Source organism: Urtica dioica, chromosome 7 (genome assembly GCF_054948205.1).
Source record: "Urtica dioica subsp. dioica isolate 48M chromosome 7, U.dioica_male_clone48M_v1_H2, whole genome shotgun sequence".
NCBI classification, from domain to species: domain Eukaryota; kingdom Viridiplantae; phylum Streptophyta; class Magnoliopsida; order Rosales; family Urticaceae; genus Urtica; species Urtica dioica.
In genome coordinates, this window is record NC_142762.1 from 33,070,202 (window position 1) to 33,090,631 (window position 20,430).

The following is a 20,430-nucleotide window of genomic DNA, read 5'->3' on the forward strand; positions in this document are numbered from 1 at the left end:
ATCTTTTTTATTATCTTGTCCACCATTGATTTATAATTTTTGACATCGGGATATACAATGTTGTGTATGGTTATTCTACCTATCACTCGCTGTCTAGCTGGTTACCATATTATATTATGTTTCGTTTGACACATTGTTTTGTTGCACATGTAAACGATGACTAGCTCACGTGATATATAGGCCGTGGTTTCGTCAAGATTGTTCTCTCTCTCTCGCTCTCTCTCTCTCTCTTACACACGCAACTCACTTACCTTCAGAAATTGGTGAGAGTTCGGATTACCATTAATATACTTTCTCAGTCAAGTGAGATCATGTGATTTACGATTCTTATTCTTATATTTATTCTTTTAGGATTTAAAGGGCTGTGTTATTTTTCTTACATTCATGAGTCTCGAAACACTTAGATATGCCGAGCATAGATTTCATTTTGTTTTTTTTTGTTTTTTTTTTGTTTAAAAGCCATAACTCGGTGAATTATTACTTTTCAGCCGTAGCCATCTAATCAAGCGTTCACAAGTTGGTAAAGAGAAAAGAAGACAAGATGAGTAATATGTCAGAAACAACCGTGCGACCAATGAATAGTGGCAGCAACCTTCACAGTTACGCGAAAAACTCTACGGTTCAGGTAATTTTTAGTACAAACCTCTCAGATTATTCATAAATGAAACCTAAATTTCAAATAAATTAAAACCTTTTTTAGGTGTGGTTCCTGAAAATTTTAGATTGTGACACATTAGTTTTTTTTTTCTTCACTAAGATCTTCTTTACTTCGTACACCTGTCTTGTTTTATATATATTGGATACTTTTGAGTTCTTTAATTAAATTTCAAACTACAATACAAAATAAGACAAGTGAGAAAATTAAAATAGAATATATTAATACGATCAAATGAGTGAGAAAGGAGAGAGAGAGAGAGAGAGAGAGAGAGAGAGAGAGAGAGAGAGAGAGAGAGAGAGAGAGAGAGATTGAGAGAGATTGTTCTCTGATCAACGAAACTAACATAATGAATCATGAATGAATATAGCTGAGAAAAGAAAGTGGGAGTGAGCTATGTGGTAACTAATTTCCAGATGCACATTATTTACTACATGTAAAAGACACAAATTTAAACCGATTAAGTGTATATAAAGGTTATGATTGCTTATTTCATTGCTAATTGATTTTTAGATGAAACTCCAATGAAATTACTAAACGTATTTTAAGATAGTTGTTCAATTAGTGGGTGGTACAACTTGTTGAACAACTTATTGTTTTTAGTACGATTAATTAAATCAACAATCAAACAAGCAAACAATTAAAAAACAACAAATGACAAAGATATGGTAACTCTGTTCGATGATAAAACACTTGCAGACTCCGTCCCGAACACCTACTTCTTTGATCTCTCCAATGGATGAAAATTCAATCTCCTCTTAGATAAGAGACTCCCTCTCTTTTTCACGCAATCTTCTCCCATAGATTGACACATCACGTCAATGTAAAACACTCACTCGCAAACTCTGTATAAATAAAGTACATCAGTAGCAAGTATCTAAAACCAATTGTTGATGAAGATCTCAAAAGCAGAGAGACTTTTTCAAAGCTAAGGTCGGCGTGAATTTACAAAACAGAAAAATGTAAATAACCTAATTAGACTCACAAGGAGGAGCTTTACTAGGTTAACACTAAATCTCTCGCGAATTTGTTATTCTCGAAAATCAAATATTGGAGAATATCTCACCATAAAATACTCTTTTTTTTTGCAACAAAAAAGACAAGCAAAGGGAACACTAATGTCACGACCCGCGAGCCTTAGCTCGCCCGTGAGCCGCGGCATAGATCTTCATATCTTACTTACTATAAATAAAATTCATAAAAACCTTGGTGGAAGCGCTTCCAGAAAACATTATCTAGAAAAACTTTTAAAATATTTACATAAGCGTCTCAATAATATGGGCGAATTTTTCGTTTTTCTTAAAACATACTATTTAAAACTTTACAAACAAAAAGACTCGTCTTTTAAAAACAAAACAGACTAATTCACCCTTGACTTAGCCACAGGTCGGCAGCCGTACATACACACGCCTACTTACTTACCAGTTTTTTGTTGATGCTCTACTCAGTCTTCTTTAGCCTTGCCTTTATCTACAATATCAAGATAATAGCTGTGAGTCAAAAGACTCAGTAAGCGGATATCTACATAACTAATGCACCATGCACATAACACATAAGCAATGCATAACATAAAGTTCATATCTCATCATAACTTGCGGAAGTATCGGCTTAGGTCCCGATAAGTCCACCTTTCATAAGAATCAATCGGCTTAGGTCCCGACAGATTCATCTTACTTAGGAATCACTCGGCTTAGGTGCCGATAGATTCCTCTTACTTAAGAATTCACCAGCTTAGGTCCCGGTGATTCACATCATAACATACTTGCTATTATGATAACTATGGAATTACCAGCTTAGGTCCCGGTAACTCCTACTTACTTGAGAATATGCCAGCTTAGGTCCCGGCAACTCCCATCATACAATACATTTCCTGCTCGGGATCCCTTAATGATATCCGCACGACACATGTCTTATTGGCACCAGTCAGGAGGGTGCACAATCTCCTGCCTAATCCCCGTCTACGGGGTATATGTCGGAGGCGGTACCATTCTATGTCTTCTCTTTAATTAACTTAACATGAGAGACTGCTTAGTTCGGGTTCAATCCCGATCTTAACGTATATTCTTTTCGCTTATTAACTCGTGACTTATAAGATCTCAGGATGTGACTCCCAAAGATCCTATCATACTATCCTCGCTTTTGAATACGAGTCTTAACTTCAGTCTCTCATAATCCAGTTTACTAGGACTGGATCTCTGGAGGGTGGCTAACTAAACACGTAACAAAGGCTTGGGTCCCTAATATCTCTAACCAATTTCGTTAGCCGGACTAATTCCGTTTTCCAGTTCGTTAGTGGCTTAAAGCCCTTGATCTTGGTTGATTTATCTTCTGGCTTGTCTTACTCTTGCTTACTAAAAACACATAAAGAATGCACGTACAACATATGTATATATAAATATATATAGATATATATAATATTTCTTGATATTGTAGGTACCTATAATCCACTTACCCGGATATGATTCTTTCGAATCCTGAGATCTTCTCTTCCAGATAAAAGGGTTCTTCTTAACTTCACGTATAACCCAATCCTCGTAAGCTCCTCCTGCTAATCCTTATAGCAATATGGATTTATCTATGGAAGAGAAAGATCGAACATCGAGCATACTCAGTATCTCGTCCATCGATACACTAACGTACATGATTCTACTAAAAGAGAGCTCATATGAAACGTATTCAAAACGTTCTCCTAGACACGTTACTCAGAGCGTCTAAAAAAACGAGTATCAGAGAATACATGACAGAATAGAGATACGGAAAGAATCGACGCCTAAAAATAAGGCCTTAACATCGCTTTTTCTAATCTAAGCTAAGAAACGTCCCAAACTATTTGACCATCTATTCTTTTGACTGGGCCAATCCCATTGCTCAGAATAGATCCTCGAAGGTCGAAACTAAAAAGAAAGAACGTATAAAGAAGTTATTACTAACAATCTATAGCATACAGAAGGTATATGAAATTAAATAACTCAACCGACACTTCTCGATTATGTTCTAGAATATATTTTTGACTTGTCTCTTTTTATTGACAAGTTATAAGTATTTGAGAACGTAAATAAATAACGTAAAAAAAAAACTTTTCATTTAAAATAAACTAGGTCGTTTATTTTAAACGTTCAATCGTATATAAATAACTATTTGATTCGATCTAGAAAATATTCACGAAGTAATAGAATCTTCGGTTCGTATTCGAACCTTTCTTTTATTTTTATTTCCGTACGTAAATAGAACGTTTCTCGTGGATATTCTTTTTGATTTAAAAGAGTCGAGCTTATAGTCGAACTTGATTTTTAATACATAATTAAGATAAGTATACTAAATAATTAATTGAATAATCAATGAGTTTAGTAACGATACATATTAATTTATTTTTCTTAACGACTTATATCAAACGAGCTTGATTAGAAAACATACTAATAATAACGTATTAATTTTTAGCAAGTCATAACGGAACTACTCGCAAATACGATACTTAATCACTTATTAACTCAATCCGGAAAATGAAATAAACCATAATAACACAATAATTAAAAGTTTGTAACTAGCACGAGTCGAGACTTGGGACAAACCCCCAACTCGTCCTATTCACTTGGAGACATCTTAAGTCGCCGAGCCGAGGCCCGAACCTTCTAAGTTCGCGCCGCCTCGTTGCCCAGCTCCGCCTCGTCTTCGCTCGAGAAGCAGCCCCGCCATTCCTCGGACAGCACCCTCGCCGTCCCAAGCCGCTGCCCCGAGCCCCATGACCCCCACCTAAACCGAGCCTAAGAACTCAACAAAAACTCACGCACAAAACAAGACTTAAACGCCATACCAACAAATCCATAAAAAATATCAAAACAGCCTTACACACACACTGCCAAAACAGACCTACACGCAACCAAATCAAACCAAAATCTCTCAGATTCACATTCAAACCGAGCATAGCCAAACTCAATTTCATCATCACTTCAAACAACTAGAGAAGCACGAAAGCACAATTCATCAGGACAGATTCTAGACCGTCAATACAAATTCATCAAACACACGGCCAGCACCATTATTACACGGCTAGACTCAAACCAAAACCAACCTTGTCAAAATCAAGCACAACCATTCCAATCACCTAAAATCATCATCGAGAACGTCTCTTGAACCATAAAATCTAACAATCCCAATATCAAAATCACATAATCAAAACTAGTTCATATCAAATTCAAACACACGGTCGGGACAGAAATTAAAAAACCCAGAACATATCACAAAACTCGAAATTAAGCGATAACTCCTCAATCAACCCTCAATGAGCAACCCTCGGACATAAAATGAGAGATTCAAGCCAATATCCACAAAATCCCCAAATTCTAAACACTAGAAATCGGATTTCAATTTCAGGGAAAAACCATATCTCACCTCAATTTCGTGGAATCTCTTCTCTCTGGTACTCTCTGCCTCGTTTCCCGGCGTCGCCTCTCGGTCCGGCATCCTCGGCGTGCTCGCGGTGGCGCTCGCTCCTTCTCAGCCCGCGCGCGCGTCCAATGGCTTCGGGTCTCGGTCTCGGTGGCTGTCGGCCGAGCTCTTCCTCCGCGAGCTCACTCCCTCGCTCTCTTTCTCCATCTCGCTCTCTCGGCCCATCTCTCTCTCGTCTCTCTCTCTCTCTCTCTCTCTCTCTCTCTCTCTCTCTCCCGCTCAGCCCTCTTCTTCTTCTTTTCTCTTTTTCTTTCTTCCTCTTTCTCTTTCTTTCGTTCTGTCTTTCCTTCTTTTGTTTTTTTTCTTCTTTCCTTTCTTTCTTTCCTTTCCTTTCTTTCTTTCTTCCTTTCTTTCTTTCTTTCTTTCTTTTCTTTTCTTTTCCTTTTTTTCCCGTGTCCTTTGTTTCTCTCCCGGAAAAGTGATACCAATCACTTGAAGATGTTTCTAGCCACTAATGACGTGGAGAAGATAGGAACAAGCGTGAGAAATTTCCAAAATTCTCACTTGGCCTTCTTTTCCCACTTTTTATTTCAAATTGGTCCGAAAACATTACAATTTAGTCCTTATCATATAATTATTTAATTAAATCCATAACTGAGCGGATTATAATTATATGATTCGAACCGAGAATTTTCTCGTTCGTTCTCGATTAATTAAAATATATTTAAGGTTTCTCAGAATTAATTCTCATTCTTGACAGTTTATTTCTTAAATTAATTTCCGGAATATTTTCTCGGAATTAATTTATTAATCGAGATAAACTCGATAATTCCTTTATTTATTCCGAGATTTCCCATAACCTTATCATATTTAAAATTAATTCGATAAATCCATTGGAGCATAATTCACTCAAGAATTTAGTTGTAACAATTGAAACTCGTTATTATTTCCAAATCTCCAAAAACGAGTGACGCAGGAACTTGTCCTTACAACTAATGTCTAGGTTGAGAGTAAAAAAAGCTTAACATACTAAATATAAATAAAAGAAGAAAGAAAAAAATTACATCATTCTTCACGCAGCGGGGTCTTTTGCTTCATCTTTAGCTTGGACTTCTTTGACCAAGTACTTGATGTTACGTAGGAGCATGGATAGATGCATTATAGAGGTGGTGATCTTCTTGATCTTAGCAGTCGTCTCTTTGATCTCAGCTTCTAGTTGTCAAGATGATCCTCTCTTTCATGGCAGCAAAGAAGGAATGAGAAGTACTAGCATTTGAAGAAGATGGTAGAACATCTTCTTGAACACCCGAAGCACTCTACTCCCCCTCAATATCGTTAGCATGTTTCCCAGTGAAAACTTGGATCAGCGTTGGAACGAAGAGGCTCTCCAGACAATACATTAGAATCAACCTTCAGACTGGGACATTGCTTAATCACTAGTTCATAGATCTGAGAAGGGAAATCAATTGGATGGTTGACCTTCCTTGAAGCTCTATAAGCAGCAATTTGATCAAAGATGACTTTATCAATGTCCATATTTCCCTTGTTGACAATAACATACATAATCTAACCCATAAATTTTCTCATAGAATTCCTATGAAGATTGAGGAACCAGTTCTTAATGGCAATGCCATATAATAGTGATGACTTGGTAGACATTTCTGTAGAAGGCAAATTCTTATCACCCCAACATGGTCTTTCCTTCTTGGTGAGAGAACGAGCAGTCTTGTCAAAGTCAAGCTCCCCCTGAAAATCATCCAGAGAGTTTGTGCCATAGAAGATGTTGATGGCACTTGGAGTTATAGACAGCTCCTTGCCTTTGATCCTGAATGAGCTAAAGTCTGGGCTTGTAGCATCCCCAAACTTCTCAAGAAGGTTTGCAATAACCTCTCTCACAAGATGAACATAACACTTATTGGAGGAAGTAACAGTTGAGAATATATTTACCTCCTTTAACAATGACACAATCTATGGAACTGTGTAATTCTCATCTGCTAGAAGTTTCTCATAAATGACAGACCTCTTTAGCACAACATCCCACCTGATCTCAGCATACGTCTGTGATGCAAACCGGACTTCTCTCTTATGAAAATAACGTGCTGATGATGATGTACCCTTCTTATTCTTCAAAGGACTTCTCATCTTCTGAGCATGAGCATCAACTTGTTCAGACATAGGAGCATGAACTTGTTCAGCTTTCTTCTTATTCTTCTTTGAAGCAACTGCCTTCTACATCCTACTAGGATAATATTTCTTCCTTCTGTTGGGCTCATCATCACTCTATGTAGCTTCTTCATCTTATAAGATTATAACAGTCTCGTCATTTTTTGAATCTCCATCTTTAGTAGATTTCCTCTTTGCAAGAGTCTTCTTCTTTGTAGGCTTAATAATTTTCAGAATCTCTGTACACGTGTAACCTCTGTTGGGATCAACAGCATACCAGGGTCTAGAGGGGGCCTCCTCTGGTATATGCTCTCACTGAGCACCATCACCAACATTAGGCTGAGCCACAAGGACTGGCTCAGACGCACGCTCAAGAGCATCATCTCCAACAGAGGGCTGAGCCACATTGATTGGCTCAAACTCAAGAACAACATCTTCTTCAAGGGGCCTCTTCTTCTACAAAAGAAACTTGAACTGCTTCAGCTTCTTGTTCAACCACATTCTTGGTATATGACTTCTTCTTGGTGGTCTTCTTCTTCTTCTTCTTCTTCTTCTTCTTCTTATTCTTCTTCTTCTTCTTCTTCTTCTTCTTCTTCTTCGTCTTCTTCTTCTTCTTCTTCTTCTTCGTTTGATAAGTCTTCAAAGGGGGTTCAAATGCTTCAACAGGGTTACGATTCTTCTTCTTCGTTTGATAAGTCTTCAAAGGGGGTTCAAATGCTTCAACAGGGTTACGATTCTGAGAAAGATCCTATCCTTGAGTTGCATGTGCCTGATCTGGCATATCCTCAACAATCTTTGAACCCATTATAGGTTCAGAGATAACATCACTAGTATCGTCCGGAGAAACACCAAGATTAGTGCTAACCTGGTCCATATTCGCCGTAACATCCTCTTTGATGGAAAAAGGATTATGTAGAGTCTTCTTTATATTCTCCATGGTGACGACATCAACAATGATGCTTAGAGGAGTAACAAGGGTCACTGAGGAGGGAAGAGGCTCGATCTGAACACGACCACGAACATTAACAAGCTTTGATGCACGTATAGCCACCATTTTTACAGGAATCGGAGATAAGGACAGAGAAATCGCTGCGAATTGCAAAGAAAAAACAAAGGTTTCCGATCGACCTTTCTTGAACAAGAGAGAGAAATTGTCGAACAAGGAAAAGAGAAAAGGGTAATATTATCAAGTAGCGGGAGCGGTTCAATGCCATTTTCCCACTATAGCTACGAGAAAGCTGAGCCTCAATCAAATCATATTAAAACCCACTTTCTCAGCCAAAATCATCAATTTTCTCTTCAATTATCTTTAAATTAAGCATTGTGTCACTCTCCCTTAATTCTATGTCAACCATAAGAAATAAATCTTGTATTATCACATGATTGAAGGACAAGCAATGAGAAAATCAATACTCAATAACACAAAGACCCAATGAGGATCCGAGCATCTCAAATTGCACGTTTTCAAGAGGTTTTGTGAAGATGTCAGCCAATTGCTTCTATGTGGACACATGTTTCAGCTCAATTATCTTTTTCTTCACAAATTTCTTGATGAAATGATGCCTGATGTCGATGTGTTTAGTCTTGGTGTGTTGCTCAGGATTCTTTGAATAATTTATTGCACTCATGTTATCGTAGTAGAGAGGGATATACCTCTTTGTCAATCTTTTGGAAGAATGAGCCTCCCGAAGCAGTGCTGACAAGGGTGCATGAGGAAGGAGTGAGACCACCGTAGAAGATTTGTACTATCATCCACCCTTGGAACGAGTAGAGCTAAGCTTTGTGCACAAGTCCACCCATGAGGTGATGGAACCTCGCGGGAACGAGTAGAGCTAAGCTTTGGCGTGGTCCCGTAGAGAGAACGGGAAAATGGGGAGACAGATGGCTTCGTCGGAGACGTTTTGAAGATTGAACGTGTTCTTTTTCTCCACGAAGTTTGCAAGATGGTCTTGGGGGTCTTCGGTGAGCAGCCCCGCGATTTGGGCTTGTTGAACCATATGGTTCACCCCCGTCTTGATCTAAAAGTTTTGGTTCCCCCTAATGACCAGGAGCACAATGGCCGTTTGCGTCGTGTCGGTCGGCGGCAAGCCATACTCGAAAAGAGTCTACGGCACTTATGGGTCTCCCATCACTTCTATTTTGGCTACTTTCCGGTTCTTCTTGCAAGTCTTTTCTATCTCGAGATCTAGTTGAATAAGCGTCGATGGGTTGTCCTTTCGCATGCACCTTCAAAAGAGAGAGAGTGACATGAACATTAGAAAACAAAAATAAAATAAATCAAATTGCAAGGACAAGCTATTTCCTTCGCTAAAATAAAACTAGTCCTCTGCAACGGTGTCAAAAATTGTTGGGAAAATTTCACACACACAAGCGCACATGTCTCCCAGGTAATATAAATTTGTAAGTAAGGATATCGAATCCACAAAGAGTAGCAAAAATTAACGATTTAATGTAACTTGAATGCAAATTGATTCCAAAGTATTGATGAGCGATTATTACAAATAAACTTAAAATTAAACAAACACAGACACAATAAATCAAACAAGTTTAATTAAGAACAAAAAGCAGAGCCACGATTTCACTACGAACCGACTATGTTGACTATCCCTATTTTGTGTATTGTTGCTTCATTCATATGTTATCAATCTCATTCTTTCTAACATATTCTCTATCCTCTCTCGAGTGCTCTGGATAACCTATGCAATTGATGGATTATTATCCTCTCGCTTTATAATCCTATTAAAACAATCACATGTATAAAGAACAAGAATTCAAACGATTGCACTATTGCCTAGAGTTTTCTACTAACCTAGATCGATAATGATGATTATAGCAAAAACACGATAATTTACTCTCTTTCTCTCCAAAAGCAAACAATCCTAGATAATAATTCAAATGTAGCTAATCAATGAAATAACATTATGCACAGATAATAATCAAACAAACATAAACTAGAACGAGCAATAGAAAAATATTAATGAATCATCAACGTGTTAGCATTGGCTCGGGCGCCTACGTCGCAGCCCCATGAAAATCTAGGCTCTAAAAAAATTCATAATCAAACCTAAGCATAAAATAATAATCTAAAGCAAAAGAACCAAAAATAAAACAAAAGAAGAATTCATATTAAATAAATAAAAAAACAAGGTTCAACAATAATCTAAAGCAACAAAGTAAATAAAAGAGAAAAGGAAGAAAAACGAGAGAAGTCGAGGTCGAGAGACTCGTCAGGTTGTCAATTCCGGCGAGGAACACTTTTTCTCTTCTCCAAATTAAAGCTCTCCAAGTAGCCAAACACAAAAATAAAGACTAAAAGAAAGGAAAATATGTGTTTTAGAGGTTACAAAAGTGTATTTATAGACTAAGCGTTATTTTTCGGAGTAATTTGGACCTTTAAATGAGATCAACGGCCCAGATCAGCTTAAAAATAGAACTTTCCACGTCAAGACCAGGGAGCACATCGGCGCGCTGGATGGTCATGCACCACGCCGCAGTGCTTTGGTGTTGATTAATGGGCTGAAGTTTTTGGAGACCGCGGCGCGGTCTAACATTGACCAGCACAAAATGTTGTTGACTTTGCTAAAAAATTGTTGTTTTACTTCATTTTGGCCTCCGGAGCCAACACAGCTCCAATGATGTCCTGGCACTTGATATTCACCCATTACCTACAATTTACCCTAAAAAAACTCATAATAATCATCAAATACACTTAAAACAAGCTATATTCAATCATGAAAAGTGACGATTCGTATGTATAAAACGCATTCATTACTTAGCCTGCTTCCCAATTTTGCATTCTCCACACACATTATTGAGGTCTCCCTTGATTCCAGGGATACCTCTAACAAGACCCCCATCAGTAACTTGTCGGTGATTATAGCACCTTGATAATCATATTAGTTGCGGAATTAATTAATTACACTAACAAGAGCTAATTAATATTATGGTTATCTAACAAGATCTAGATTTACTTATTAATTATTCATGAAAGCGATGTCAAGCAACCAATAAGAGTAAGGTTTAAAGATTTAGAGAGAGACTCACATGATTTGGATCAGCTACAGTATCTTCAAGCTTTCACTCCTCCGTCTTCAGTCTTATAAAGACTATCTTCAAGCTTTAGCTCCTCGACGATCTAGACTCGACAATGATGACACCGTAGTCTTCCGAGACATAATCTCCGAGGCGAATAAGAAAGATGAGTGGGCACAATCTTTATCTCACTAGGATCTAGAATGGGGTATTTAGATCGCACCGTGTTTATGAGATTGGAATCATGGAGTTCCAAGAGGGGGAGAGAGAGGTCGGCCAAGAGAGAGGGAGAGAGCTCTTGGTCGAATTTTTCTAATGCAAATCACTTGTTTTTTTGCCTTCTCATGAACCCCTATTTATAGTAGTGGAAGTGATATATTCTTGGTAGTTTCCAATTTATATTATTTCCTTTTATTGTGTTCACACTAGTGAATCAAAGCTTAGCCCTTGGATCTCATCTCATGAATCATACTTTCTCTCTTAGCAATCAGATCAATATCTATGAGATTTTATTTTCTGTTTAAACAGAGAATATTTAATTATGAGAGGATAAATGAAATATCTTATTTCCTTTTAAATATTATTCTCTCCTAATATTAATGAGAGAGAATAAATGACAATATCTTATTACCTTTTAAATATTATTCTCTCCTAATATTCATGAGAGAGAATAAAAGACAATATCTTATTTCCTTTTAAATATTTTTCTCTCTTCTTTATTTAAAGGGTTATATATATGTATATAGCCACGCGGCAATAGAGGTTTTGGTTTTAGCCAACATTTTGTTAATTTTCTGTTAATAGCCACATCAATCTATTTACAGCATGTTAAAAGACGTGATTGACCTCAAATAATCTCAGCCAAATTCCCGCCCATTATTTTCAGCCTATTAATTTAAATGGAAAACAAATATTCAGTCATAACTACTCGCACAAATTGAGGGAGGATTTAAAACTCAATAAATACACATAAATGGCCCTTTTTTATTTTTGGTTTATAACTACTCACACAAATATTCTGTATATATATGCTAATAGGAAATGACTCTTTTATATTTTTGGTCAATTTCATCCAGTATTGTAAATACGACATTGATTTACAGTTAATACCAATTGTTTCATCGTAAATGCATTGTAAATACAAAGCATATTTACATTATATTCGTGTAAATAAACTGAAAAAAATTCCGAAAATATTTTGGATGTTCTAAAATTATGAAAGCAAATAATATCAATAAATGAAGAATATATTTACAGATTTTAACCATAATGAATTGCCACGAAAATAAAAACTAATTAGCTATAGTCAACGCTGAAAATTTCTAAATACACGTTAACAATCTTTCCAAATCGGTTAGAATCAAAATTTAAAAAAAACTGCCTAATTCAATTAGCGGGCGTAATAAAATAAGGGCAGAGGTGTAAAACTAATTCAATTAATAAGATGCCACGTAAGCAAGATGACTATTTACGGGAAATTAACGAAAGGTTCGCTAAAACCAAATTGCTAGTGTTTAAGATGGCTACGTAACCAATTATTTGTTATTTAAACAACTAAAGAGACAATATTGGAAAGTACCAATATTATGATGGATGAATTTGATACACACGACCAAGAAGGATGAAGCAAATCCTTGTGCTCAAATCCCAAAAAAATTCATCCACCTCATTTCGTGCAAGGCCCAATTGCTTAAAACCCAATTAATTATTTATTTAATTGGTCCAACGAGAAACAAATAATTAATTGATTAATTATTTCCTTGATCAAACAATAAATAATTAATACTAACATAAATAATTATGTAATTATGCAAATACCCATATTTCAGAATTGATGCTGTCAATCACAATTACAGTTTGTGAGATTATAATAATGAAACATTATTATTCGAAAGTTCTTATCCGCCTTTATGAGAGCCGAATCGGGGACTATGGACCTAGTATTAGAAGCTTAACAAATCCGATGAAAAGACGAAAAAGTCCTTTATCTTTTCCACATCGATTTGTCTAATCTTGGTCAGACTTCACCTTGCAAGCCAAGACTAAATCCTCTTTGGTACTAGAATTATATTTACTTATCGTGACAAGTGTCCACTGATATAGTCAGTTCATGATCAAGATCCTATAAGCCCTAAGCATTGTTGCTTCCCCAGTGAAAGATTCTTCCGAACGTACAAATTTCGGAAGTGCGCGCAATCTATCGGTTCTTGAATCAACCCGTAGGTGAGAGAACATTTACTTTATTTCAGGAAGGCAGGATTCCATATCTGTATATCACTTCCCACTCGAACCATGTTCCGAAACTCCCAAGACATAAGCTGTGATTAGTATGATAGTGGCCTTTTAGCGAATGAGTCAAAGAGTGCGGTAACATGATCCAGTGTCCATGATCACTTCAGGATTTAGATCAAGTCTCACTATGACCATCATTACCGACCTCGGTTAGTGTGTCGTAACGGTCCTTAAACGACACATCTACAACCAAGACCTGTCCGGGTCGTACACATATCACAAGCGTAGAATGCTCCCACTAAGTGATCAACTTTCACTTGTGTTTCACATATATGATTTCAGACTCAGCTACGCAGGCTTGAATCAATCATCGACCAGTTTTAGTTCATCGCCCAAGCTCAGATGCCGTGCATGTGACTCAGTTCGATACGGAGACAATGAGTTGATTAATGTTTGATAAATCTTAATACATAAGAAATAACGCTTTCGATTTGAATAAATTATAAATGACAAACTTCATTTTTCTTAATAATTCAGCGAGAATTTACAAAAGCATCTTCTCGTGGGCAAGAATTCCTAACATAACTTTCTTCATGGTCTTGAAATTCAGATGCCCTATTCTCTTGTGCCAGAGATTCATCTCATCAGATTTGCTTATCAGACAAGTTGTTTGAGCAGTTGCTTGACCAACTCCTAGCAAGTAACAACTGTTAGACTATATGTTCCCTTGGATAAAACACTGATCGCTCTTGTCAAACACTCGACAAGCCCTTTGAGTAAACTTAACATGATGATCTCCATCTCACAGCTGACTACTACTGATCAAGTTTGCTTTTAGTCCATCAATGAAAAGAACACTTTCAAGTTGTAGTAATCCTTTCACTTGTAAAGATCATTTCCAATGACTTTGTCTTTTTCACCATCTCCAAAAGTCACAGTCTGATTCTACCAGGCTCTCAAATTAGTGAGACAACTATTATCACTTATCATGTGCCCTAAGCAAGCACTGTCAAAACACGAGCTTTCCTCATGCATGCTCTTTGCATAATTGTACGCCACAAAACAAATCTTCTGCTTGACTCTGCATTCTTTTATGATAAGGGCCAGTTTCTTCACCTTATTTAATCTAAGATCAGCCAAATACTTGAAACAGAAAGACTTGATGTGACCAGCTTTGTCACGGTAATGACAGATCCACATCTTCTTCTATTTCCTAGCAATGTGAATGAACTGAGAATGAGGTTGTCTCACCATCTTCTTAGGAGTAGAGTTCTTCATACTTTCTTCAGTCTTCACGAACTTAGTTTCAAGCTGAGATGATTTCCCATGAAAGCCAATACCTCTACCATTGCCACTTCTTCTCTGGGAGGCAAGAATAAAGTCAAGATTGCTAGAACCAGAGTTGAGCATCTTTACATTCTTATTCAATTGGCTCAACTCATAGTGAGCTTTCATCTTCGCTTTCACCTGTTCCTTCATATCAGACACGGATTCCATCAACTCATTCCTCTTAGTAATTAGATCAGATACCTTATCCTCAAGATTACTTTTCTCGAAGCTGGCAATATTCTGACTCAGCTTCTTGTTGTTGTCAATAACAGTAAGCCACTTCTCATGCAACAAAGAATAATTCTTGATGATACATTCCTCAGTAACATCAACTTCATCATTGCTCCACCGATCAGGAAGATGTCCAACCAACTTCTGGTTTGAACTAGAGGCAAATTTCTCTTTTGCTTTCGTATATGTGACAACATTAAAAGAAAGATAGTTAATTTTTTTCCTCATCAGGTTTGCTGGAGTCAGAATCATCATCACTCCAGTTAACAATATAAGACTTGTTGTTCTTCTTTAAGGTATTTGCACACTCTACCTGAATGTGCCAAAATTCTTCGAATTTATTGCATTGGATTCCCTAGACCTTTCTCCTCTTCATGGATCTTTGAAAGGTCTTGGCAAGAAGAGCAATTTGATCTGACATGTCATCTTCATCTTTAGCCTCTAAGAATACTTCAGCTTTGACCGACACCTTTGTTCGTCTTCTCTGGTTCCTTCAACTTCAAATTCAACTCAAAGGTCCTGAGAGACCCCCATCAGATCATCAAGTCTCGTATTCATCACATCATGAGTTCCATCCACAACAATCACCTTCATGTCAAACTTTTTTGGAAGAGATCTCAGCACTATGCTCACGAGCCTGGAATCTTTGATAGGTTCTCCCAATACAAAAGTCTCACTAGAAATATCCTAAATTCTATCAGTTAATTCAACAATAGTTTCATCCTCCTTCGTGTTAAGATTCTCAAACCTGGTAGTAAGCATACGGAGGCGAGATGATCTCACTTTATCTGTACCCTCATTAGCAACCTAAAGGATATCCCAAGCTTCTTTGGCAACTTCACAGTTACAGATCAGCTTGAATAAGTTCTCATCAACTACATAAAATAAAGCATTAATAGCTTTCAAGTTTCCCATATCTTCTCTTTGGTGATCTTCAGGCCACTTATCTTGAGTGAGTGTGACCGTCTTTCCCTTATCATCTGTAAATGTGGGAACAGTCCAAGCCTTCTAAACTGCATTCCAAGCCTTATCATCTATAGTTTGAGGAAAGCTTTCATCATAGCGTTCCAGTAGCCATAGTTGTGTCCTTCCAACAGTGGAGGTCGACCAATACTCTATCTTTCCTTCATATTCATCTTAAACAAACGTTAGTAGACAAAACAAATCACACTTTGTGAATTGAGTGACCCGCTCTGATTCCAATTGAAATTACTTAACATGATTAAGATGGTTGTTCAACTAGTGGGTAACATAACTGATTGTTGTTAGCCAGATTAAATTAAACAACAATCAAACAAGCTATCAAAGGAAAAGCAATAAAGGACACGAGAGATTCGGTAACCCTATTCGGTGATAAAGCACCTACTCAGGGAGACTAATACGTCCGGTGGTGAAAAGCAATCCATTATCTCAATAGTCAGAGGTACATGAATATTAAGTTTGACTACTCCCTCTGCAAATACCTCGCGTCTTTGACTTATCCAATGGATCTTCAATCTAAGTTCCCCTTAGATCTGAGACTCCCTCCCATTTTCACCCAATCCTTTGCCGAAGACTTATAAACACATCAATGCAAAAATATGCGCTTGCAAACTCTACACAAATAAAGCTACAACAGTTACAAGCACTAAGATAAAGTTGTCGACGAAGATCGACAAGGCAGAGAGAGTGGTTCAAAGTTTAAGGCGGCGTGAATTTACCTAACATAAAAATGAATAATCTAGTTCGACTCTGAAAGTATTTTATTAGGTTACCAAAAAAATCTCTCGTGAATCTGTCACCAAATAATATCAAAACAAGAAACATGATATTTCCTGTTTTATTCGCTCGGGAAGAAAGTGATGTAAGTAATCCGAGTCTTGAACAACTTCTTGCAGCTTATCTTGAACAACTTAAACAAAATTGTTTTGCCAAACTGAATTGATGGACCATCATGGAACAGATCTTGTTGTTGTGGCACAAAAGTCTCCGGGAGGACTAATAATGAAATGACTAATAAAATAAGTACTACTTTAATTTTAATAATTATTCTAAGAAAACTATTAAAATATATGAAATAGACCAAGTGCTCTACACATTTCTATACGGTACAATTAAAAATATCCATTGTCCAGTTTTTCGTTGATTAATAAAAGATATATATATATATATATATATATATATATATATATATATATATATCACTCTTATATTTCTCAACTCTTTTCGTGCAGAGACAAATCATTGAAGCCACAAACGAATTCATCGCCAAGGCAGTCGAGAATCTTGACATCAAGACTCTCTTGCCGTCCAAAACGGTTAGGATTGCAGATTTTGGGTGCTCTACGGGACCTAATACATTCTTAGCCGTTGAAACTATAATAGAATCCTTGGAGAACAAGTTTTGCAAACAAAAAGATATAACCCTTGACTTCCAAGTGTTTTTCAACGATCTGGCCTCAAACGATTTCAACCAGCTTTTCTTATCTCTCCCCGCAAACAAGAGATACTTTGCAGCCGGTGTTCCTGGTTCGTTCCACGGCCCGTTGTTCCCAAAAGATTCTCTACATTTTGTATATTCCTCGTACGGAGTGCATTGGCTGTCTAGGATTCCCGAGGAGGTGTCTGACAAGAGCTCTCCGGCTTGGAATAAAGGAAAAATCTACTATTCGAACTCCACCGATGAAGTAGCAAGGGCTTATGAAGCACAGTTTGGGAAGGACATGGACTCGTTTCTGAAATTTCGAGCACAAGAGATTGTTGATGGAGGATTGATGGCCTTTGTCATAGGTGGGCGATCTAACGGAACACCTCACTCCGGAGCCAAAATTAACAAGGGCTATGAACTCGTGGGATATGCACTTGCTGAGATGGCCAAAGAGGTAAGAATTCGAATATTACATTTTTATGTAGTTTTTGAAAAAAAAGAAGAAAAACAGGATAGAGGAATAAAATTAACAATTGATATGTCTTAAACTGCTTTATAATTATAAATTCTAGTATAAATAACATAAAATTATGTTAGTCTTCTAATTGATATCTTATAACTGATTTAGTTTTACCTTATAATATTAGTTTTGACATTTGGATTGGTCCAATATATTTTATCTCTTGCTCCACCTCAAGGGGATCGATAAAATATATGTATATGATTCCCTTTGAGATCACGATTTCCTCTCAAATTAAGCTTTTGAAAGAAATGTTGCGCTAGTGGATTATGCTAGGGAACAGAATGAAATTGTTTTAAATTTTAGTAACACCTTAGAAAATATTAGAATTTTGATTCAAGTGCACCTGTGGCTAAAGACGTTCGTTTAAAGTGGCCTGAGTAGTGAGATTGTGTGTGTGTGTGTTTTTTTTTTTTTTTTTTTTTTTTTTTTTTTTTTTTTTTTAATAATGGAAAAGTATTAAGTGGAACAATCTTGTAGGTTGAACTGTTTACAGTCTCTATCAGTCTATTTTTAAAATGTACAAAATTCTCATATTTTAAGAAATTTTTACTACATATGCGTTTCTGAGTAAAAGTATCGCTACACTCAATTTCATTTCGACTTAAACTTCCCTAAATACATTAATTCCATGTATTTTAGACAAACTTCAAACAATGATATAGAAAACTAAACCTAGATAAAAGAAAAAAAATATTCCCATTTGCGAAGCCTTAATTCTTGATAATGTGATGTGAGTAATACCTGTTTATATTTTTGAGTTTTACAGGGAAAGATCAGTGATGAAAAATTAGATTCATTTAATGTACCATTGTATCATGCCTCGCCCGAAGAAATAGAATCAGCTGTGAAGCGCGGTGGATTCTTCAACATAGAAACAATGGACAGCATTAATGTAAGCATTGCAGTGCCAAACCCAAATTTTGCAGTAGCCGCTCTTAGGGCTATCTTGGAAGGAATTATTGAAGACCATTTCGGAAAGAAAATTTCAGACGAACTCTTTGGGACGTTCCTAGGCAAGAAGATCCTGGAATTCTCTCCCTCCACTGAATCATCCGAATTGATCAACATTTTAGTTGTGCTCAAACGCGTGAATAATAATGAGTAGTATAGTACCTGGATTATGTTAGACGGATACGTGCATCATGTTCTTTTGTCAGTTCAAGCATGAATTTCAATTATTGTCACTTCTTTTGCGGCTTCAGAAGCAAATATTTCCATTTTGATTGTTTGTGCCATATCAAATCGCTGTTTAATGTAACTTTCTAAATTATTTCTCGGAAAAAATGCAAAATAAAGAGAATTTATTTTCTAGTTATTGGCTGATTTATGGCAATTATTGAGTGGAGTCTACTCATCAAAATGGACGATTTTCATTGCATTATTATTGCTCGTTGTGATAATAAAATCGGTTATTGATTTGCTAAAATCGGCGTTAAATTAAATGAGAACATTGTATATTCTTAGAATGACATCGACTACTTTCCTCTGAACAATCTAATAAATAGTCTTTATATACAATGTTTATATCCCCAAACCCTCTTCAAATGAGGTTTGAGATTCCTTGGACCAAAAGTTAAAATCGAGGATGCGGGCTCATAAAAGTACATTGTGGGTCGCTTCCTCTAGTTTTAAATGGTGAACTCAAAGACCATGGTAAGTCAAGTGCAAGAATTTCAACTTATCATCCATGAGATTCATACGAAAGGGATGACTATAAATGATCGTGCCAAGTTGTTTCGGTCATTGAGAATGCCTTTGAGGTGGAATGGCTTTTAAAAACTACTTTAATCACAAGTGAAAGGTGATGAAGTTTGAAGACTAGTTGTCCATCTCCAAACCAAGGAGGACAATTATGGCTCGAACAAGAGGTTCAAGAGCACTTTGGAGCGAGCACCTGCCACATTTGCTTTGAAGTTCGGGAGAAGTACATATTAGCAACAATGCACCTCTTAAGTCAAAGGGATGGGCTCTATCAAATGACATGGAAAACGATATGAAGCTCATAAATGTTCTTTATGTGCCTAAATTATGGATAATCTCATTTATGAGACTTTGCTTTGTAACCATGAGTATAGAATGATTTATGAATCACAAAAAGTTATACTCTCATAAATGGGATGTGTTGTCGCTGAAATTTGATCAACGATTGAACTCTTCGGGCGGTTTGACCCAAGGCTGGACCAAGTGGTCGCACCCGAGCCGAATATGCGAAACTCGAAAGCCCAAGTGTCTCCTCTAGCTCAAGAACGTTCTTCGTTCGTCGCGAATATATGAGAATAAGAAGAAGAAGAAAATAAGTTAGAAGGGCACAGAGGCGGCGTAACAGGCGCGTTATTCGACGCTCAACAGTAGTCTGGTTGGTATGTTTGAAGTGAGGACACTAATATTCGAAGAAAATATTTTAAGGGATTTGTGGCTCGATCAGAGAAAACCGTGTGCGGGGAGTCCTTGGCATTGTTCTCAAACTTTTGA

The 20,430-nt window shown here is 36.9% G+C and overlaps 1 protein-coding gene across 1 annotated transcript; it reads left to right on the forward strand.

Moving 5' to 3' along the window:
* The first annotated feature begins 237 nt into the window (after window positions 1-237).
* LOC149390911 (loganic acid O-methyltransferase-like) lies at window positions 238-19,273 on the forward strand. The gene is made up of 4 exons (XM_089620528.1): window positions 238-313; window positions 489-625; window positions 17,242-17,889; window positions 18,725-19,273. Exons 2-4 carry the CDS (start codon window positions 542-544, stop codon window positions 19,061-19,063), a joined length of 1,071 nt encoding a protein of 356 aa, XP_089476654.1. The 5' UTR covers window positions 238-313; window positions 489-541; the 3' UTR covers window positions 19,064-19,273.
* Window positions 19,274-20,430: the final 1,157 nt, after the last annotated feature.